This window comes from Hemiscyllium ocellatum, chromosome 4 (assembly GCF_020745735.1).
Source record: "Hemiscyllium ocellatum isolate sHemOce1 chromosome 4, sHemOce1.pat.X.cur, whole genome shotgun sequence".
NCBI classification, from domain to species: domain Eukaryota; kingdom Metazoa; phylum Chordata; class Chondrichthyes; order Orectolobiformes; family Hemiscylliidae; genus Hemiscyllium; species Hemiscyllium ocellatum.
The window spans coordinates 105,686,700-105,710,792 of record NC_083404.1 but is presented as its reverse complement, the minus strand read 5'-3'; the positions used below and the strand labels follow the sequence as shown (position 1 = coordinate 105,710,792).

The 24,093-nt window shown below is 41.8% G+C and overlaps 1 protein-coding gene across 2 annotated transcripts in view; it reads right to left on the bottom strand.

Moving 5' to 3' along the window:
- The window catches only part of LOC132815479 (tubulin delta chain-like), an 84,192-nt gene that overhangs the window by 55,829 nt on the left and 4,270 nt on the right, over window positions 1-24,093 (bottom strand). For both annotated transcript variants that reach the window (XM_060824441.1, XM_060824442.1), the window contains exons 3-4: window positions 501-596; window positions 39-100 (exon numbers count right to left, since the gene is read on the bottom strand). In XM_060824441.1, coding sequence (XP_060680424.1) covers window positions 39-100; window positions 501-596 — 158 coding nt within the window. The remainder of the gene's footprint in view (window positions 1-38; window positions 101-500; window positions 597-24,093) is intronic.

The window sequence follows — 24,093 nt, the reverse complement described above, 5'->3', positions numbered from 1 at the left end:
TTAAGCTTTAAAAGCTAAATGACACCTCAGAATCTTACCAAGAGCCCAGTTGTTGCCTCTTCCTCTCAGACCAAGGGAAATGTTCGAATCTCTGAATGACCTTTAACAAGATACAAATGTTACGTCAGTTTAATCGCAAGTAGTGAAATAAAATCTAAAGTGTAGTTCAACAGTTGTCCATTTCAAAGAACCCAACACTCAAAATATTTAAGCCTACTAACATAACATCATAGTCAGCCACCAATATGGTGTCAATCATTTGCATCACTCTAGACATCAATTAACTTCAGTGTATTAAACAGGATGGGCTTTTCAGTCAGTAATTGCTCATATCTTGTTGAAATGGACTGACCTTCGTGATGTTACTTGCAATTAAAGTCCTTGCAACCTCTGCCTCCTGCATTAGGCAGCAGTGATTAGGCAGAACCTATCAGCTTCAGGCTTCTTTAGTTTTGGAAATGGTTTGGAAAACTCATTAACTTTAGGATATTATTCCATACCCACTCTTTACTTCCCGGAGCAAACTCCTCACTACTTTGGGCTCACTGTCCACACACAGGGCACTCAGCTTCCCATCAGGTGCACGGAATGGATACCTGTAACAAGAGATTGCATGGTGTCTCCAGCCAATAAACACAAATAATAAGACATGTTCAGGGTGGAATAGCCAGAGAATATATCTCAAATACATCAAGATCCTGCAAGCAAATATTGGTAAGCCAGAAGAGACATTGAAAAAGTAGTGTTCCAAGGCCATGATTGACAGAATACTGCCAGAGCTGAAGAAAATAGAAAAATTAAATCTAATTTACATTGCGAGTACGATAAGGGATTCATATTCAAATATTAAAAAAAAAATTGATAGGAAATTCTTCCAGTTAGGTAGGAAGGTACATTTAATTTGTGCTGACTGTCTTCAATGAGTGATAGGGAATTGGTGATGCATGATACAACTCCCCAGTTCTATCTTCCATTAACTTCAAAGGAAATTAGTAATGCGGTGTATAATAGTTGATACAATTCAATATAGTTCATCTTACCCCATAGCCTATAGTAAAAATTACACTCACAGGGTGACTAATACTTGGAATGGAACCTCAGGAAAATCAATAGAGAGAAGAATCTCATTAACAAAGCTGTTAGGGCAAAGATCTCATAGGGCAAAGATCCCATTGAATGTGAAAACTGGCCTTTACTGTTAGTAATTATCCAAGGATTTCGATTCTCAGACTGCGAAAAACAACCCTTAAAAGCTTGTGAACCTAACGTCTAATCTGTATCTCTGGAAATATAATGTACACAGCTTTCTTCGATCACATTTCCATATAAGCTGTGTGAGCTAGTTAAATATCTACCATCCTTTTTGTGAAGATTTCTGATTCTTCAATTCAACTACAGACAGAGATTGTTTTGATGCATGTCTTTGTGGAGCTTTTGACCTGTTGCCAAGGGTGGTCAGAAATTGAAAACTGGCATCCTTCATTGTTATCATTCATGGGTCAGTAATGAAGGAGGTAACAATTTGAAAATTGCATTGGACCCTCTCTAGCCTGTTGCCAAGGGGACTCAAACAACAACCTCACAACATTGTAACAAAACAGCCTGAGGCTGCAGGTGGCTTTTAAAAAATCAAGGTAGTTAGTTAAATTCAAAAGAAAGCTTCTACAAATAAAATAGGCAATAATTGAATACTGGAGGGCAGGGTGGAAAAAGATTGGGTTTACATGCAACATAAAAATCAGAACAGATAAGTTGGTCAGAATAGCCTGTTATTTTTGTGTAGATTCTATGCAAGAACACAATTAACCAGTGCTATTTTGAGTTTAGAATTCGGGCTATTGCATACAAACAGGAAAATAGAGTCAAACTCACAAATAGATCAGCTATGATCTAGAATTAGAAAAATGAATCAATTGTGCTAATAATTTGTATCCAAGTCTCTCCTTCACCTGGCTCATCTTTGACTCTTCACTCCCCTTCCTTGACATTACTGTTTCCATTTCTGGGGACAGACTGTCCCCCAATATCTCCTATAAACTTATTAACTGCCACATTTACCTTGACCACCCTCTCTCACAGCCTACTTCCAGCAAGGATTCTATTCCATTCTCACAGTTTCTCTCTCGGTCCATTGCAACTATTCCAGTGACGCCATCTTCCACTGGGTGCCTCTGACATGACTTTCGTCAATTGAGGATTTACCTCCACTGTGGTTGGCAGGGCCTTCCTTCAGCTGTGTCCGATCCATCTCCCACACTTCTGACAATCCCCTCCATCCCAGGACAATGATAAGGTTTCCCTGGCCCTGACTTTCCAACCGACTAGTCTCTGCATTCAAAGGATTATCTCTGCCATTTCTGCACCTCCGGCTGAAAGACTTGCTCCTGTTCCTAAGTCCTATATTACATAGATCCGAATATATGACACTATAGATTAAGAGCAGATGTAGTCTACTCAACACCTAATGAATTACTTTATCATTCATTAAGATTGTGGCTACTCTGATTATGCCACATTTCTTTCTATCCCCAATAATCTTTCAGCCTCTTGCTTATCAAGAATTTATCTACCTCTGCATTAAAAGTTTCTGAAGACTGTGCTTCTATCATCTGTTCAGAAAGAGAGTTACAAAGACTCACGAACCTCTGAGAAAATATTTTCCTTCATTTTTGTCTTTAATTGGCAACCCCTTAAATTTAAGCAGTGACCCTCAGGAAGCATCCACTCCATGTCTACCCTGTCAAGACACTTCAGGATCTTAGATATTTCAATATACAGTAGCGCCTCAATATACGAACGACACCCTTCATGTACAATCTGTTTACAAACAGGATTGTACGTAAACTTTTGCTTCAACCTACGTACGAAATTCAAGGTACGAACGAAGGTACAAACGCAAAAAGCCCGTGTGCAACCATGTGGTTTCATTGTTCTGCTTTGCTACGCGCTTGTTGAACGCAGAAGCTCTCGGGCCCCGCGTGATCTCATTCAGTTCGTCTTTGGCGCGTGCGCTGTGAACAGCCGTCCAAGCATTCTTATGCTATCTGAACAATGGGAAAAATTGATTCAGTTTGCAAACTTTTCGGTTCGCGAACCGGGTCCTGGAACAGATTAAGTTCATAAGTCGAGGCCCTACTGTATATCTTATGTGGTTTGTCTTATTCTTATAAAATCCAGCAGGAACAGGCCTAGCCTGTCCAACCTTTCCTTGTAAGGCAACACATCCAAATCAGGTATTAGTCTGGTAAACCTTTTCACAATTGCTTCCTATGCATATACACGCTTCCGCAAGTAAGGTGACCAATACTGTACTTCAGATGTGGTCCCATCAATGCCCTATATAGCTAAAGCATAACCTCCCAACTTTTGTATGGAATTCCCCTCACAATTCATGAAATCTAATAAATTGTTATACCCACATACTAACCCTCTGCGATCACGCACAACTTCACCCAGATTCTTCTGCATCTCAATATCTCATCATTTAGATAAAACACTTCCTTTTCATTGTTCCTACTAAAATGAACAATTTCACATTCTGTCACATTATGCTGCACTTGCCACATCTTTTCCCACTCACATAAATCTGTCAATATTCCTTTAGTAGTTTCCTTATATTCTCTTCACAACTTACTTTGTCACCTATCTGTTCTGTTGTTATTCCAATACAGGGTAGCATTTAGCTCATCCTCCCTCCCTCTTTATCTCTCCATTCCTGATGAAGGGCTCCTGCCCGAAATGTCGAATTTCCTGCTCCTCGGATGCTGCCTGACCACTCTCAACTCTAATCTTCAGCATCTGCAGACCTCACTGTCTCCTAGCATTTAGCTCATCTTACTTTTGCCAGTTCTTAGAAAGAATTGTCCAATTACCCTATCCTTTTGCCCTATTATTTTGCATTTTTTTTTAACATTTACCCCTTTAAAAATAATTATGGATTCTAGTCTCAACACTACTGGTTGAACATTGCATGTTCTAACAACCCTGGATGTTAAAACAAATTCTCCTAAACTCTCTCCTCGATTTCCCGGTCTTCTGATGACGATGATGTTGACGACAATATATTGATAGCCCTTTCCAATTCAATGAGCATTAGTCACTCATCCTTTTCCCATAAACATGGGTGCTGCAGACAGAGCACTGGCAACCACTACCTGTCATGATGAGTCCTTAAAAAAAGAATTGGGAGGCATGTCACAGTGCATCACAGGGGAGGTGATGGCATAGTGGTATTATTACGGGACTGTTAATCCAGAAGTTCAGTTAATGTTCTGCGTTCAAAACCTGCCACTGTAAATGGTGGAACTTGAATTTTTTAAAAATTCAATAAAAATCATGAATTCATTGTTCTTTGTGGGGAAATTCCCATCTGGCTCACTAATGTCCTTTAGAGAAGGAAACAGTCATGCTTACCTGGTCTAGCCTACAAGTAATTCCAGACTCTCAACAGACCTCTGGTAATTAATGCTGGTTCAGCCAGCGACATCCCATGAAGGAAGTAAAACTAAAAATCGTTATTGACATTTCACCGTGATAGTATTCTCATCTCTAAGTCAGAATATTCAAGCCTTGTTTCAGCTACTGAAACTCCAGTGCAATTCCATATCGTTTGGATAAGATGTGAAACCAGTTTTCCATTTCAGGTGGACATGAAAAAAAAATCCAGAGACACTTATCAGAAGAATAGCAAAGTAATATTTCTGATGTCCTGACCAACATTTCTCCTTCTAACACCATTTGTTCACGAGGCAATCTAGTCATGGAATTAGTGAAACAACTTTGTGCTTTAATTAGATATGATGAGGAGGTGCTGGTGTTGGACTGAAGTGGACAATGATAAAAATCATACAACACCAGGTTATAGTCCAACAGGTTTATTTGGAAGCACTAGCTTTCGGAGTGCTGCTCTTTTGTCAGGTAGCTACCTGATAAAGGAACAGCACTCTTAAGAGCTTGTACTTCCAAATAAATTTGTCGGACTGTAACCCTGGGGAGGTATTGTGTGATTTTTAACTTGATTGGTTATGAAACTGGGGTAATGGACACCAAGCTAAAGGTCTCTGTTGCTTTTGTGTCTCTCCAGTGAAAAATGGTGTCTAAACTAGTAGGTCTACATCCCTCAGAATTAACTGAGGGCCTATGAAATAATACCTTAAATAAACCTACCTGTAAGTTATAATCTATGGTCGTAACTGTCAGAACAGTTAAGTTAATCTCATTCTTATGTAGTAACAGAGGCAAGGTGTTCCCTCCCATTGTAATGAAAAATGGTTAAGCCATCAATGCACAGTAACCACATTCTTTCATTAGCGTGGAATTCATCAGACGTGAAAGAATGACTAGGATTCATATTGTACCTTTCATGACCAAAAGACATTCCAAAGTGATTTACTGCACTTCTGAAGTGCTGAAACGTAACATTGTGTACAAATTGCACACAATTACCCACAAATAGCAATGTGATAATGACCAGATTTTTGAAAAATTATTTGATTGGGGAAATCCAAGATGGCGGTGATCTAGGAAGATCGCTTTGCAGAGCTCCACACTGCATCGCAGGCAGGACAAAGTCCTAATCTGCCTGACCCAGGTCATTGTGGTATTCTAGGACTCTGAAAAAGTCACAGAGTTCTAAAAGATTCTAAGAAGTCACTTTTTGGAGATGCCAGTGTTGGATTGGGGTGTACAAAGATAAACATCATACAACACTAGATTATAGTCCAACAGGTTTATGTGGAAACACTAGCTTTTGGAGCGACGCTCCTTCATCAGGTGATAGTGGAGAGCTCAATCCTAACACAGAATTTATAGCAAAAATTTACAGCATGATGTAACTGAAATTATACATTGAAAATTGATTGTCTGTTAAGCCTTTCATCTGTTAGAATACAGTGATAGTTTCACTTCTTTCATGTGTAAATCACAAAACCATTTTTTTATAAAGTCGCATTCTCGGGTTAGCTGTTAACAATGGTGATAGCTAGACAAAAAGTCACTTACCTGCGTTTTTGCCATCCAGGAATGCCTAACAAGGCAGCAGGCTCACCTTAGGCCAGGGCTGTGGGCCAACCTACAGGATTCTCAGACTTGATTTCTTACTAGGCCCTGATATCGGAGCTCGCAAAGTCTCGCAAGATGCTATGTAAGGAAATTGAAGAGAAGCTGGCCCTGATCTCTACCATGCTGCAGAAGCACGAATGCAGCTGGGAGACCTCGGGCAAAGGTCAGACGAGGTTGAACACAGGGTCACAGTGGTCGAAGCTGAGACTGATTCCTCCAAGGATAGGATCCTGGAGACGCAGGTCCGTAATTTGCTTGACCTGGTCGATAACCTCGAGAACAGGGGCAGGAGGAAAGATATTTGAATTGGCGGTCTGCAGAAGGGAAAGAAAGGTGAACGACCAATGGAATTTACTGAGGATTGGCTGCCGAAATTCCTTAACTTGAGGCTGGAATGGGAAGCTTGAAGATCGAGGGGGCTTACCGGGTCACAGCATGGAGGCCAGTTCTGGATCAACATCCTCGCCCTATCCTGGAGCAGTTCCATTACTATAGAGACAAGCAGAGAATCCTGGAAGTTTCCAGAGTTCGGGGAAGGATTCAAAGGCCTTAATTAAGGAAGGCTCTAGGATCACGTTTTCCAAGACTTCTCAGTTGCGCTGACCCAGAAAAGGAAATTCTATGATGGCATTAAGAAAAGACTGAGGGAGCTCAGGAGGTACGCAGGTACCTCTCTGAGGTACGCAGCAGTGCTTCGGATCACCTGTAATGGATCCGTACACTTCTTTGACTCATCAGAGAACGCAAGAGACTTTGTGAACAAGTTAACTTAGTATGAATAATTTAACATGTACAGTTAATAACATTGTTTGGATAGGTCTTTATACTTTTAAAAAAAAAGGAAGTCGTATTGGGGTTTTTCTTTTCCTCTTACATTTCGGCAATAATCTGAGTTAAATTATGCTCGGGTACGGATGGGGTATTTACTTTGAACTTCTAAGTTAAGTTATACCAGGGACGGGTGTGGTACTTACTATTCACTTTTAACTTCTTTGTTAACATTGTTATTCTCTTCTGTATATCCATTTTTTTGGCACATGTGTTTGTGATGCGGCTCCAGCTAGGAGGAGAGAAAATGGTTGGGATGGCTAGATAACTATTTACGGGTAGTATAAGCCCAGTTCAGATATTTAAATGCCCCAGTTGCTGTTGTTGGCAGCAGGGCGGCAAGTTGGGTTTTGGGATCTGTAGGTGCCCCTCCGTCCTGTTTCCTTGTAGTCAAAGCAAAACGCTCAGAGACACAGTATAGTTTTACCTCCTTCATCTTTATTCCGGGCCCTGGAGGGAGAGAGAATGATCACCCATGACATGAGTTCTCGCTCCTCTCTCGAACAGCAGTTTCTTAATGCATTATGCGTCATTTTATAGTGAGGAGCATCCAGATAAGGCAACATACATATTGATTGGGTGACTGTTACAATCAGTGAGTGTCAATAGTAAAGATTAAGCCATCTGCTGTTACACAGTGAATGTTTTTAACCTTAACTAGCTTCACATAATGAATACTTTTCACCTCGTTAACTGACCTTACATACAGAATGCTTCCAATATTGTTAAATGGCTCTACATAGGCTTTCCATCTTGTTAACCCATTACCCTTGCCTCCAGCACCCCATTGTTAACTGCAAGCTCTTATCTGATCTGAGTCATGCTCAGCTGAACCTCACGTTTCACAAAACTCAAAACTTAACTCTTTCCCTACATCCTATAACATTCTCACTCCCTTTGGGCAGGGGGGTGAACTCCCCTATCCAATGCCTATGGCACTTTATATGTTGTTTTATTTTTCAGTTTTTGTTGTATATCGTAAATTGATAGTTGTGTAAGTTTGTTAACTGTAATGGTTTTAGTTTGTGCAGTTTTTATGTTCTTGTGGATTTTCTTTTATTAAGGCTCAGCGATTGTAATGAGAGTTCTTTCTCTCTGGAATCTAAATGTTACTACAGAAGGTTATGGCTAATGACTCTTTTAAATGGCATACCTGGAATACTAAGGTGAGTCATTTGCCAGTTAAGAGGAAAAAGGTACTCTTGAATCTTAGAAAGGAAAGAGTGAATATTGTTTTATTGCAAGAAAAGCACTTGGATGATAGGAAACATTTGAAATTACAGCAGAATGGCTTTGATCAGGTTTACTTTTCATCTGTTAATACTAGGAGTAGGGGAGCAACCATATAGTTTAGGAGATACCTCCCATTTAAGTTACTAGAGTGTGTTAAAGACACACATGGGAGGTTCATAAATCTTAAAGCCTTGATAAATGGGGAAGAATATAGTGTTTTAAATGTCTACCATCCCCCGGCCCATCCCCTCAAATTTCTGGTGGATGCGTTGTCTAACTTGATTAGTCTTGAATCTCAGCATATCATCATAAGAGGAGATTTTAATCGTCTTATGGATTCCACAGTAGACAGGTCCCCCGATACCTTCTTTACAAACCAAACAATTTGTGGATGTGTGTGTGGAGTTAGGGTTGGTGGATGTCTGGAGGTGTCTCCACCCTCCTGGCAGGAAATTTATATTTTTTTCCAATCTGCACAGGTGCCACACTCGGATAGATTTTTTTTTGACCCTTGTTGCAATCCTGGACTTGATTGGAGATGGCAATATAACCAATCCCGTTCCAGTGCGCTTGTGCTTTAAGATTAAGGACGCTGTAGCAGGTCTGAGACACTGGATAGTAAGTTTGTGAAGTATTTTTCTAATGAATTCAGTGCATTTCTAGACATTAATTCAGGTTCGGCTAGTAGCCCATCTGTTCTTGTGGAAACTGCTAAAGCTATGTGAGAGGGTTAATTATTTCCTACTCTGCCAGTCGGAAGCAGTAGAAGGGAGAGCAGCAATGTCTACTCAAAGTTTGATTGAAGGTAGCCAAGAAGGCTTACTCTGACAGGCCCTCGTTGGCCAAGCTACAGAGGATCACAGCGCTTCTGTTACATTGAACTCCATACTCGTGCAGACAGCAAAGAAGGAGCTTACTTTTGCAAAACAAAGGCTGTTTGAGCATGGTGACAAACTGTGCAAATACTTAGCGTATTCTGCCAGGAAATATAAAAGAGTGCCCCCCCCCCCAATCCATTATCTTGATCAGGGAAGGTGCTGGAAACCTAACCTGTGATTCTAAAATGATCAATGCAGCATTTCAGAGATTTTACTCTGAATTATACCGGTCTGAAAGTTGTGAGGATGGGCAGGCCAAGATGGAGTCTTTTTTCAAGAACCCGGAGCTTCCAGTTGTAACCCATGAACAAGAGTCTTTTCTCATTGCCCCTTTATCAGAACAAGAGGTGCAGGAGGCTGTGAAGCAGCTTCAGAGTGGCAGGGCACCTGGTCCTGATGGACTCTCCAGTGAATTTTACAAGGAATTTATAAGCATATTGTCAGGCCCGATGCTCAACATGTTTACTGGCTCATACAGTCGTAATCACCTCCTGCCATCTCTAAGACAGACCAATATCTCTCTTATTCTTAAAAAAGGGAAAGCCCCAAAGAACTGTGCTTCTTATAGGCCCATTTCACTTTCAAATGTTGATTTTAAAATCCTTTCCAAGTTTTTTGCGTTAAGGCTGGAAACCGCGTTGACTTCTATTATTAAAGAGGACCAGACAGGCTTTATAAAGGGCAGTAGATCTTCCAATAACGTTAGGAGGCTGCTTAATGTAATTCAAGCATGTCACCAACAGTCTGGACAGGGATTAGTGATCTCTCTAGATGCAGAGAAGGCATCTGACCAGGTCGAAAGGCCGTAACTTTTTTATACTCTACAGCGGTTTGGTTTGGGCAAAGCCGTTATAACATGGGTAAAGGTGCTCTACAGTGACTCTCTTGCCGTGGTTCTTACCAATGGTGTGTGATCAAGCAGTTTTAATATCTTTAAGGGCAGCCAACAGGGCTGTTCCCTTTTGCCATTGCTTTTTACATTGGTGAGCAAGCCACTGGCGGAGGCCATTTGTAGATATCCTAATATATCAGCTCCAAAAGTAGGGTCAAAATTACATAAGATTTCATTGTGCGTGGACGATGTACGCACCTTTTTGTCAAACCCAGCAGTTTCCGTACCTAGTCTGACACAACGTATGAATTCATTTGGCACCTTTCAGGTTACAAGATCAATTTTGCAAAATCAGAGGCTATGCCTATGGGAGGTCTTACGAAAATTCTAGGTTTTGAGGGCGAATCTTAATTCCCTTTTAAGTTGTCACAGGGTATATTTGGGTATATTCATTACTCCAGTTTTCAATCGGCTGTTTAAAGCTAATTCTGTTCATTTATTTGACAAAATCAAATAAGACCGTCGAAGATAGGAGGTGCTTCCAGTTTCTTGGTAAGAACATAGAACAGAGAACAATACAGAGTAGAACTGGCCCTTCGGCCCTCGATGTTGCGCAGACCTATGAACTAATCTAAGCTCATCCCCTACACTATCCCATCATCATCCATGTGCTTATCCAAGGATTGTTTAAATCTCCCTAATGTGGCTGAGTTAACTACATTGGTAGGCAGGGCATTCCACGCCCTTACTACTCTGAGAAAAGAACCTGCCTCTGTACATCTCTATGACTCTATGATATCTGTCTTAAATCTATCACCCCTCAATTTGTATATATGCCCCCTCATACAAGCCGACATCATCATCCTAGGAAAACGATTTTTACTGTCTACCCTATCTAATCCTCTGATCATCTTGTATGTCTCTTTCAAATCCCCTCTTAATGTTCTTCTTTCCAATAAGAACAGACCCAAGTCTCTCAGTCTTTCTTCATAAGGCCTTCCCTCCAGACCAGGCAATATCCCTATAAATCTCCTCTGCACCTTTTCCAATGCTTCCACATCCTTCCTGTAATGGGGCGACCAGAACTGTACACAATATTCCATGTGAGGCCGCACTCCCATTTTGTACAGTTGCAGCATGACGTTACGGCTCCGAAACTCAATCCCTCTACCAATAAAACCTAACACACCGCATGCCTTCTTAACAGGAGCTGGAAAATCGACGTTCCTGCTCCTCGGATGCTGCCTGAACTGTTGTGCTTTTCCAGCACCACTCTAGTCTAGAATCTGGTTTCCAGCATCTGCAGCCCTTATTTTTACCTATGCCTTCTTAACAGCACTATGAACCTGGGTAGCAACTTTCAGGGATCTATGTACATGGACTCAAAGATCCCTCTGCACATCCACACTACCAAGAATCTTCCATAGACCCAGTATTCTGCCTTCCTGTTATTCTTCCCAAAGTGAATCACCTCACGTTTAGCTGGTCAGACAGCCCTAATTAAAATGAACATTCTCCCCAGTTTATTGTACCCTATGCGAATGCTCCCCTTGAATTTCACTAAGCAAATGTTCAGGAAACTGAACGGCTGGTTCAGCCCTTTTATCTGGCATTGTAAGCAGCCCCTTATAAAGTTAGCTAAATTGCAATTGCCTCACCACTGAGGGGAGTGGATCTCTCGGACATTAAAAGCTATGAACTGAGCTCACTTATATCTTGTGCAAGTGACAGGGCTTGTGGGGACGCTCTTTCAATCTGGTTAGATATTGAAACTTCTTTTGCAAAGTCGCTCCTTACTAGCTTGCTGCTCCTTGACAAAATGAGGACAGCTAAGGAATATTGCCACAACCCAATAGTTATTAATACGGTTAAAGTATAATGGGCAATGCAACAGAATGAAGGCAATATTTCCAAAAAAATCTTTTTTAAAAAAATATTTTCAACCAGGGATGGTGGCCCCAGGGCAAGCTTTGGGCAGCCAAGAGTGTGTCTTGCATGAGTGATTTATTTGAGAGAGACACAATGATAACATTTGACCAGTTAGCTCGGAAATACGAGGCAGGGACCTCTTTTGTTTTTTTCAAATTAGGGGTTTCATTCTAAAAAGGACTGCACATTTAACTGATCCCTACATATCCAACTTAGAGAAAAGGATGCTCAGTGCGATGAAGACGCTTTCGGTCAGCACTCTTTATCACCTGTTGAGGGGTGGGGGGGGCACTTCAGTCAAGGTCGAAGGGATTTGCACGGTGTGGGAGAGAGAGTTGGCCGATCTCGATTTGCAATAGGACTCATGCTTTACAGTTGAAGATTTTCCACAGGGTCCACTTGGCTCCAGATCATTTATCAAATCTAAGATGGCTGGAACAGCTGCTCCTTATCTGAAGTATTTTAGACACTGGAGGTGATTTCCTCGAATTCCAGGAGCAGCATTTACTGTTTCATATGCTGTTGCATTGTTTTGGAACTTTGGAAATACAAGTTAAAACAACAGCATTTTTAAAAGGGAGAAGATCAGAAAAAGGAGGCACATAGTGAGGTCAGTGCAGGAGAGAGAGAGAGAAAGAAACTGACACTGCACAGTTACTGTCTTTGCTGTTTGAATTCACATATCGCTAGACATTGGAGTGCGTCTGGTAAAATTAACAAACAGTGAAATTCACAACTGATCTTGGAGGAACTGTTTGCGTGAAGTTCACAGCACAGAATCAGATAAGTTAATTGTTTAAGTGGCCTACAGAAAGTTTGCAGTAGTGGGTAGAGTGGGTTCTTTCTTGATTATATGTTTTTTTTAAGATAGGTTTCTTGATTAAACTTAAAATATAAGCCATAACTATTCATTTAACCTGGGACAGTGTTTCGTAGAGGAATAAGACGATGTTATTTTCTGGGTCTGTAGATTGTGAAGGAGCAAAAATGGCCTTTAGTAGAGTGACATGTGCTTCTTGCCAGATGTAGGAGTTTAAAGAGAGTTTAAGGGTTACCGCAGATTATATCTGCAATAAATGCTGTTGGTTGTGAATCTTATCTAATCGAATGGATCGGTCGGAGAGACAGTTAGAAGCAATGAGGAATTTGCAACAGCAACAGTATGTGATGGATGGCAGTTATAGGAAGGTGGGGGGAGGGAGGAAGTCTCAGATCCAGTCACATAGATGGGTTAACTCCAGGAAAGGTAAGAGAGGTAGGCACCTAGTGCAGGAGACTTCTGTGGATATACCCATTACAAACAAGAATGGTGTTTTAGAAAATGTAGGGGGTGATCGATTCACAGGGGAATGTAGCATGAACAGCCAAGTTTCTGGTATGGAGACTTGCTCTAATGCAACGAGGGGTACGTCGGATTCCAAGAGATCAATTGTGTTAGGGGATTCTCCATTCCGAGGTACAGACAGATGTTTTTGTGACCAGATGTGAAAAATCAGAATGGCGTGTTCCTTCCCTGGTGCCAGGATCAAGGATGACTCAGAGAGGGTGCGGAATGTTCTCAAGAGGGAAGAGGGGCCAGCAAGAGGTTATTATCCACATTGGAATCAACAACATAGGAAGGGAAAAGGCTAAGATTCTGAACAGTGATTACTGAGAGTTAGGTAGGAATTCTAAAAAGAAGTCCTTGAGAGTAGTAATATCTAGAATACTCCCGGTGCTACAAGCTAGTGAGGGCAGGAATAGGAGGATAGAGCAGATGAATGCATGGCTGAGGAGCTGGTGAATGGGAGAAGGATTCACATTTTTGGATCATTGGAATCTCTTTTGCAATAATAGTGATCTGTACTAGATATAGTGAGGAAAGAGATCAATCTGAGATTGGTACACTTGAGAATAGAAGAGAGTCAAACATTCAGGGCAAGGGGCGTAACATGGAAGGCAGATGAACTCAGGGCACCATGGGACTGGGATATCATTGCAATTACAGAAACATGGCTCAGGGATGGGCAGGACTGGCAGCTTAATGTTCCAGGATATAAATGCTACAGGAAGGATAGAAAGGGAGACAACAGAGTAGGGGGAGTGGCGTTTTTGATAAGGGATAGCATGACAGCTGCGCTAAGGGAGGATATTCCTGGAAATACATCCAGGGAAGTTATTTGGGTGGAACTGAGAAATAGAAAAGGGATGATCACATTATTGGGACTGTATTATAGACCCCCTAACAGTCAGAGGGAAATTGAGAAACAAACATGTAAGGAGATCTCAGTCATCGGTATGAATAATAGGGTAGTTATAGTAGGGGATTTTAACTTTCCAAACATAAACTGGGACTTCCTTAGTGTTCAGGGTTTAGATGGAGAAGAATTTGTTATGTGCGTGCAAGAAAGTTTTCTGATTCAGTATGTCGGTGTACCTACTACAGAAGGTGCAAAACGTGACCTACTTTTGGGAAATAAGGCAGGGCAGGTGACTGAGGTGTCAGTGGGGGAGCACTTTGGGGCCAGTGACCATAATTCTATTATATTTAAAATAATGATGGAAAAGGATAGACCAGATCTAAAAGTTGAAGTTCTAAATTGGAGAAAGGCCAATTTTGACGATATTAGGCAAGAACTTTCAAAAGCTGATTGGGGGCAGATGTTCGCAGGTAAAAGGACTGCTGGAAAATGGGAAGCCTTCAGGAATGAGACATTCCTGTTAGGGTGAAAGGGAAGGCTGGTAGGTATAGGGAATGCTGGATGAGAAAAAGAAATTGAGGGTTTGGTTAAGAAAAAGAAGGAAGCATATGTCAGGTATAGACAGGATAGATCGAGTGAATCCTTAGAAGAGTATAAAGGCAGTATGGAGTATACTTAAGAGGGAAATCAGGAGGGCAAAAAGGGGACATGAGATAGCTTTGGCAAATAGAATTAAGGAGAATCCAAAGGGTTTTTACAAATATATTAAGGACAAAAGGGTAACTAGGGAGAGAATAGGGCCCCTCAAAGATCAGCAAGGCGGCCTTTGTGTGGAGCCACAGAAAATGGGGGAGATACTAAATGAGTATTTTGCATCAGTATTTACTGTGCAAAAGGATATGGAAGATATAGACCGTAGGGAAATAGATGGTGACACCGTCCAAAATGTCCATATTACAGAGGAGGAAGTGCTGGATGTCTTGAAATGCATATAAGTGGATAAATCCCCAGGACCTGATCAGGTGTATCCTAGAACTCTGTGGGAAGCTAGAGAAGTGATTGCTGGGCCTCTTGCTGAGATATTTGTATCATCGATAGTCACAGATGAGGTGCCGGAAGACTGGAGGTTGGCTAACATGGTGTCAATGTTTAAGAAGAGTGGTAAGGACAAGCCAGGGAACTATAGACCGGTGAGCCTGACCTCGGTGATGGGCAAATTGTTGGAGGGAATCCTGAGGGACAGGATGTACATGTATTTGGAAACGCAAGGACTGATTAGGGATAGTCAATATGGCTGTGTGTGTGGGAAATCATGTCTCACAAACTTGATTGGGTTTTTTGATGAAGTAACAAAGAGGATTGATGAGGGCAGAGTGGCAGATGTGATCTATATGGATTTCAGTAAGGCGTTCGACAAGGTTCCCCATGGGAGACTGGTTAGCAAGATTTGATCTCATGGAATACAGGGATAACTAGCCATTTGGATACAGAACTGGCTCAAAGGTTGAAAACAGAGGGTGGTGGTGGAAGGTTGTTTTTCAGACTGGAGGCCTGTGACCAGTGGAGTGCCACCAGGATCGGTGCTGGGTTCTCTACGTTTTGTCATTTATATAAATGATTTGAATGTGAGCATAAGAAGTACAGTTGGTAAGTTTGCAGATGACCCCAAAATTGGAGGTGTAGTGGACAGGGAAGAAGTTTACCTCAGATTACAAGAGGATCTTGACCAGGTGGGTTATTGGCTGAGAAGTGGCAGATGGAGTTTAATTCAGCTAAGAGTGAGGGGCTGCATTTTGGGAAAGCAAATCTTAGCAGGACATATACACTTAATGGTAAGGTCCTAGGGAATATTCCTTGGAGTGTAGGTTCATAGCTCCTTGAAAGTGGAGTCGCAGGTAGATAGGAAAGTGAATAAGGTGTTTTGGTATGCTTTCTTTTATTGGTCAGAGTATTGAGTACAGGAGTTGGGAGGTCATGTTGCGGCTGTACAGGTCATTGGTTAGGCCACTGTTGGGATATTGTGTGTAATTCTGGTCTCCTTCCTATCGGAAAGATGTTGTGAAACTTGAAAGGGTTCAGAAAGGATTTACAAGGATGTTGCCAGGGTTGCAGGATTTGAGCTATAGGGAGAGGCTGAACAGGCCGGGGCTGTTTTCCCTGGAATGTCGGAGGCTGAGGGGTGATCTTATAGAAGTTTACAAAATCATGAGGGGCATGGGTAGGATAAGTAGACAAAGTCTTTTCCCTGGGGTCGGGGAGTCCAGAACTAGAGGGCAAAGGTATAGGGTGAGAGGGGAAAGATATAAAAGAAACCTGAGGGGCAACTTTTTCACACAGAGGGTGGTACATGTATGGAATGTACTCACTGTACTCTGGGGTATTGAACAGATTCACAACCTTTTGAGACAAGTAATTTCTCCTCACTTCTGTTTCAAATTTGCTACTCCTTATCCTAAAACTATGATCTCTTGGTCTAAATTGCCCCACAGAAGGAAGCATCTTCTCTATATCTACTTTGTTAATCCACTTTAGTATTGTGTATATCTTATAATCATGTTCTCGATGAAGGGCTCCCGAGTCCCTACCTCTCTGAGCCCAGAGACCTGGGTTCAAGTCCTATCTGACCCAGTGGCATATAATAACATCTTTGAACAGGCTGATATAAAATATTATAAAATTGCCCCAGATAGGTTTTTGTGGTGCAGTGGTTGCGTCACAACCTCTGGGCCAGGAGGCCCTAAACCCATTCCATGTACTCCACGGGTGTGCAATATCACTTCTATGAACAGGTGCATTCAAAATTGTTTTTTAAAAATTATATTGCAAGGACAGAGTATGACCAGATCTATACACAGGGCTACGTAGGATATATGCCACAGAAACTTGGCATTCAGCTCAACCAGTTAATGCCTGTGTTTTTAATCCACTTGAGCATCCTCCCATCTTCCTCATCATTCTCTTATTGTGTAACTATCAATTCCTTTCTCCAATAAGTGATGCTGTTGCTTCCCCTTAAGTGCATCTATACTATTTGTAGCGATTGGAGTGTGGTCAGCCAGGTGGACCTCATAGAATAGGAGTTCCTTGATTGGGGCTGTTTATCTGATCCAATCAGGGGGCTCTGGTTGACATGTATTAACAGAAATGTAAAGGTCACTCGGGTGTTTCCTTTCTTCCTGATGGTGGAAATTTGAATAAAGATTCGTGCACCTTGTGTCTTTCACTGTGTCCCACACCTGCACACACACAACATGTATGCTGGGGAAAAAATAAGCACTACCGCAGTTAGGCGGTAGTGTGGGGGTAATAGAAAAAAGAGGAGTGTTACACATCCTGTTCACTCTGAGGGTGCTGGATCAATGCCAAGGACTCTCCACATGTAACTAAGGGTTGACTTGGTGATGAGATACAAACCTTAAGAAAAAAAAGAAAGAAAAAAATAAACAGAAATGAGAGGGGTTCTGTTCACTCTGAGAGGTGGCTGACGCTCTAACCAGTGTCAAGTACTATGCACGTGTAAATAGAGGGTGATGGGAAACCTGCCTTTATGGAGTTATTTTGCTACTCATTGCAACCACGTCCTGTAGGAATGTGAGTTCCACATTCTTACCACTCTTTGGGTGAAAAATCTTTTTCAGAATTCTCTACTGGATTTCTAGGTCACTAACATACGTTGACGACATGTAGTTATGCTCGCCCCATAAAGGAAACATTTTCTTTATGGTTGTATCAATACTAAGATTATCCAAACTCAGGGGTGGAGCTCTTCCCGATTAGTGCCTGTCGAGTATTTAGTCTTCACAAAACCATTTGATTTTGGGCCTAATATGATTAGATTAGATTAGATTCTTTACAGTGTGGAAACAGGCCCTTCGGTCCAACAAGTCCACACCGCCCATCCGAACAGAAACCCACCCAAACCCATTCCCCTACTCTATATTTACCCTTGACTAATACTGTGGGCAATTTAGCATGGCCAATCCACCTGACCTGCACATCTTTGGATTGTGGGAGGAAACCGGAGCACCCGGAGGAAACCCATGCAGACAGGCGAGAATCAAACCCAGGACCCTGGTGCTCTGCGGCAGCAATGCTAACCACTGAGCCACCGTGCCACAAGGTTGGACCTGGAAGGTTCCTATTGCTCCAAAAAAGATACTTGATATATTTCCATCTCAAAATGATACAGGATATGTACATAGTACAGAATCATACAGAACAGGCCCATCAGCTCATCACGTCCAAACTGACAAAAATTAAACTAAATATTCACGAGTTCCACTTTTCAGCACTTGTCTATAGCCTTGAATGTTACACCATTTCTCGTCACACTACCACCACACCCACCCCCCCTCCCCACCCCCCACACACACACAGGCAGTCAACTCCTGATTCCCACTACTGTCTGGGTGAAAAGAACTTTATTCAATTACTTCTAAACTTCCTGCCTTTCACCTCGAAGTAATGCTCTCTTGTTATTGGCTCTTCACCAAAGGGAAACAACTATTTTCTATCCACCCTGTCTATGCTCCTCATAATCTTACACACAGCAATCAGATCCCCTCTCAGCGTTCTCTGCTCTAAAGGAAACAAGCTGAACTTAACCAGCCTTTCTTCTGAGATAAATTGCACTATCCCATGCAACATCCTGGGAGAATCTCCTCTGCACCACCTCTAAAATAATCGCATCCTTCCTATAGTGCGGTGACCAGAAATGTGCACAGTCCTACCATAGTGGTTTCACCAAAGTTTTTTGCAGCTCAACAAAACCTCTGTGCTCTTATAATCTATGCCACAACTGATAAAGGCAAGTGTCTTCTTAATATTTTATTAACCAGTCCCACTGTCTTCAGGAGTAGAGTCACAAGGACCCAAGTTCCCTCAGTTTCTTTGAGTTTTCTGTCCCCTGCCATTCATTAGGGACTGCTTTGTCTTGTTATTTCCTCTAAACTGCATCACCTTTCATTGATCAAGGTTAAATTCCATCTGTCATTGGTCTATCCATCTGACCAATGCATCTGTATACTTCTGCAACCAAAGACCGTCTTCCTCACTGCTCAGCCAATCTTTTTGTCATTCACAAACTTATTTATCATCTTCTTCTATAATTTTTTTTAATATATGCATATCATGACCAATTAGAGATCCAATACTGTGATACAGCACTGGACACTGGCCACCAGTCACACACAAACAGCATTCTACCATCCCCGCCCCCACCACTAAGCCAACCTACCAATGCGCTTTTGTCTTCTTTGTTCTTCACTCAAGTGGGATTTTGTCAAACGCTTTGCCGAAATCCATATTAACTATACCAACTGCTTATATTGCTTTAAATGTGTGTCTTGACCTGGTGTTTGGTATGTACAAATTTTGTGTCATTCTTGGTTTATTTTGATGTAATTGAGCAAAAATCCATAAAGAATTTTCTCGGTTGCTGCACCAGTGTAGGAGAAAGCGAGAACTGATTTTTAAAAGAAAAATTAGCTTTTGCTCTCAGATGGAACATGGAACAGTACAGTACAGGAACAGGCCCTTCAGCCTGCCATATCTGTGCCAACTATGATGCTATTCTACACTAATCCATCTGCCTGCATGTGTCTGTCTAAACGTCTCTTAAATATTGCTGTCACTTCTGCTCCTACCACTTCCCCTGGCAGCATGTTCCAGGTACCTACCATCCTCGCATATCTCCTTTAAAAACTTTCCCCCCTCATGTTCAATGTTCTGGGGAATAGGTTCAATCCCACCCTGATATATAATTAAATGTGAATTCAATAAAATATGGAATTATAAGCTTGATTACACAGTCAGCATTAAGCTGTGTTGACTGCCATAAAACCATAATGTCATTTAGGGAAGGAAATCTGCAATTCCTGGCCTTACGTGTAGAGAATTATATTCTCTGCTTTCCCATTCCCTCCAGGCCAGTGAAGGTAGAGTCATTTCCTCATGAATGAGGGAACAATTTGTTCATGAGGTAGATAGGTTACTTAAATGACAGTTATATATCCAGGGGGCAAAATATGCCTCTGATGTCAGGCACTGTATATTGCATTTGTTTGGTTCCGATAATTAGAGTTTTCTTCGTTTCCTGACAGCACAGTGCTTATTGCTGGACCAAACATGAGTTTGAAACAAAGCCTGAGAATTTAAATTTAAACTCAAATTCAGACAAAATAAAATTCAGAAATTGAGTTGTCAGAGGGAATGCAAAAAGCAGCAAAGAACACAACCTATTCAGCACCACTCTCCCGGCTTGATCATGCACGAGACATACCAGGCCATTTCTGAATTCAGCAAAATGGAGCACTGCACTCCGACAGACTTCAAAAGACAAAGATACAAGTGCACCATTGGCAAGTCCTCAGTTGTCTCTCTGTAGTCATACATAGAAATTGGGTCTTCCACAGTCCCAGGCTAAGAATTCAATGGAACTTGTAAGTTTGATCCTTAGACATGCAGCACGCAGGGCCAACAACATGTTGACACACTGACTCGCATGAATAAAACTCAGCTTTGGATGAATTGTTCCATGGCTTTGTTAATTTCTCAGAAGAGTCGAAGGGAAAGGAAGTTAGCCCCGACAAAGATTCTGGAGCGGAACCTAAAGGGCGGCTGATGTCTGAATACATCATCTTTCCATCAATTCCTGAAAGCAAGCCAGTGTATTCCTGTTAACTCAGATGGAGAGACTGAAAAGGAGACAGTGAAATGTGGGCAGCCTAAGTCTCTCAGAACCTTGCTCAGGAAAGCATATTCCAGAAGGGTGATGCAACATAGAAAAGAACAGTTACGAGTGAAAGGAAGCTCAACTGCCAAGCATAGGGCTCAGAGAAAACAAAAGACCAGTGAATCCTACACATTCTCAGCCCACTATTTTGATCCATAACAGATTCAGCACAGACTTCCATGCCAGGACAAGAGCGACTGAAATCAACACAATTTTGACCACCAACGTGAAAACTATCACCTCACAAGATGGAAGGCTACCAATCACAATATAGTAAGTTAAAAATCACACACCACCAGCTAGTGCTTCCAATTAAACCTGTTGGACTATAACCGGGTGTTGTGTGATTTTTAACTCTGTACACCCCAATCCAACACCAGCATCTCCAAATCCTGACAACATATTCTAACATGTTTCTCTGGAAGTTAATCAGTCAAAAATTCAGAAATAATGTGACATTAGGAAAAGTGACTCAAAAATTAGTTAAGGCTGTCAGTCTGAAAGAGAAGGCATGGAGAGGTAGAGTTTTAATGGGGAGCTAAAGTACAGCTTTCAATGGTGGAGTGAAGGCAGTGGAGTCTCCAAAAAAGGCTGAAATAGGAGGAGCACAGTGATCTTGGAAGACTGAAGGACTGGAGGCATTACAGAGGTAGGAAGGGATAAGGACATGGTGGGTTAGAACATGATCAGAAGTACAAAATCAAGGAGTTGCTAGATCATTGAAAGTCAATGAGAACAAGAATAATAGATGAAGAGGACTTGGTGCAAGTTAGGATAAGGACGGCATATTTGGATGTGCTCAGGTGTACAGAGGGTAAGCAGCTGACTCATTTTAGATGTCTCCCATGCCCAGCCACACTGCGAATACTTAATAAATTTATTTTCGACACTGCAATTGGATTGTACAGCACAAAAGTACCATACATCAAAAATATTTCTGAACTGACAGCCAGACTACTGTGACCACTAGGACTCATTACAGCACACAAACCAACAGCCACTCTCAGACAACAACTCACCAGGACGAAGGACCCGATACCCAGCATGAGCAAAACCAACGTAGTATACAAAATCCCATGCAAGGACTGCACAAAACACTACGTAGGACAAACAGGAAGACAGCTAACGGTCCGCATCCAGGAACACTAACTAGCCACGAAACGACATGACCAGCTATCCTTAGTAGCCACACACTCAGATGACAAGCAACATGAGTTCGACTGGGACAACATTACTATTATAGGTCAAGCCAAACAGAGAATAACCAGGGAATTCCTAGGGGCATGGCACTCATCCACAGATTCAATCAATAAGCACATCGACCTGGACCCAATATACCGGCCACTGCAGCGGACAGCTGAAACTGACAACAGGAAGCGGCAGGTACAAATCACTATATATGCCAGAGGAAACATCACAGAAGCGCTTCACAGGAAGCTCCCAAGCACTGAGGATGTCACCTAGACAGGGGACGAAATGTCTGCAACACAAATTCCCAGCTCAGCGAACAGAACCACAACATTAACCTGGACCTTTGGGATTAGCAGTCGAACAATATTACCATTATGCCACTGTCTACCCCTCAGCTTAGCCCAATGATGGATCTTAAGTCAGAAGGTTGTGGGTTCAATTCCTGCTCCAGGAACTTGAACACATGACCTAGGTTGTTAGTGCAGTGCTCCCTCGTTATTGCACTGAGGTGTCAGAGATTTGCCTTCCAGATGAAACATTAAACCAAGGCCAATCTGCCCTTTAGTGTGGAAATAACGGATCCCATGAAAGTGTGAAATCAAACAGGGTAATTCTTCCTCATGTATTAGCAACTATTTATCCCTCAGCAAGTCTAAACGAAACAGATTAACTGGTAACATATCTCTGTTGCTGGGACCTTACTGTGCACAAATTGGCCAATTACATTTCCTCCAATACAGAGTGATTATGCTATAAAGGCACTTCAAATGTTTTGGGTAGTGCTGTGGTCATGTAAGGTGCTGTTAAAGGTAGGAATAGACATGATAGAAATATTGGCTATTAAACACCTATGTGCCATACCATAATAATACAAAAGTACAAACTATTTCCTTTAAAGATCACCAGTTAAAGCCTTTATTTGTTGGACAACAGATACTCCACAAACAGGGCTGCTAAAAGGCTGGTGACATGTTCCTGACTGATGAGGAACACCAGTGTGGAAAGTCCTAAATTCTCCATTCGTTCCTGTTAGAAAAGGCCTCCTCACAATTCCAGATCACAAATCTTCCATTAGAAATCCAAATCTCATTAGTCTGATAACTCAGCATCATTTTACATCATATTTCTTTCTTTTTAAAGATAAATAATGGAATTAATACAGAACACTAACAACAGCAGGTTGAAAAGAAAATTAAACCATAACCATCAAAATGGTTCAAAGATTATTGCAGAGTACTACGGGACCTTGAGCAGACAAGCCGATGGGCTCAGGAGTGGCAGATGGAGTTTAATTTAAATAAATGTAAGATATTGCATTTTGGTAAGGCAAATCAGAGCAGGACTTATACACTCAATGATAGGATCCTGGGGAGAGATGCCAAACAAGGAGACGTGGGGGGGGCGCATGTTCATAGTTCATCAAAGGTGGGGTCACAGGTAGACAGCACAGTGAAGAAGACGTTTGGTACACTTGCCTTTGTTGGTCAGTGCATTGCTTATTGGAGTTGGGATGTCATGTTGTGGCTGTACAGGATATGGGTTAGGCCATTTTTGGAATACTGTATTAAAATCTGGTCTCTCTGTTATAGGACTGATGTTGTTAAACTTGAAATGATGCAGAAAAAGAGTTACACGGATGTTGCCAGGGTTGGAGGGTTTGAGCTACACGGAAAGTCTGGGGCTGTTTTCCCTGGATCGTCAAAGGATGGCAGGTGTCCTGACAGAGGTTTATAAAATCATGAGGGGCGTGGTTAGGGCGAATAGCCATGGTCTTTTTCCTAGGTTAGAGGAGTCCAAAATTAGACATGAAAAAAATATAAAAGGGAGCTAAAGGACACCTTTTCCATGCAGAGAGTAGTGTGTGTATGGAACAAGCTACCAGAGGAAGTGGTGGAGACTGGTACAATCACAACATTTTAAAAGACATCTGGATAGATACATGAATAGGAAAGGTTGAGAGCAATATGGGCTAACTCCTGGCAAATGGGAATAGATTAATTTCGGACATCTGATTGGCATGAATGGGTTGGACCAAAGGATCTGTTTCTGTGCTGTACAACTCTGTGACTCTAGGTATCCTCAGAGCCAGGCTTTGTTTTGAAAATAGTTCCTGGTCTATTTTCATTTGACTTGAAAAAGAGGGTATATACACATCTGGTCAGGGAGATTGCCTGCTCTCTACACATCTGACCCCGCACACATTTTTCCATGTTCTATTTTACCCGACAG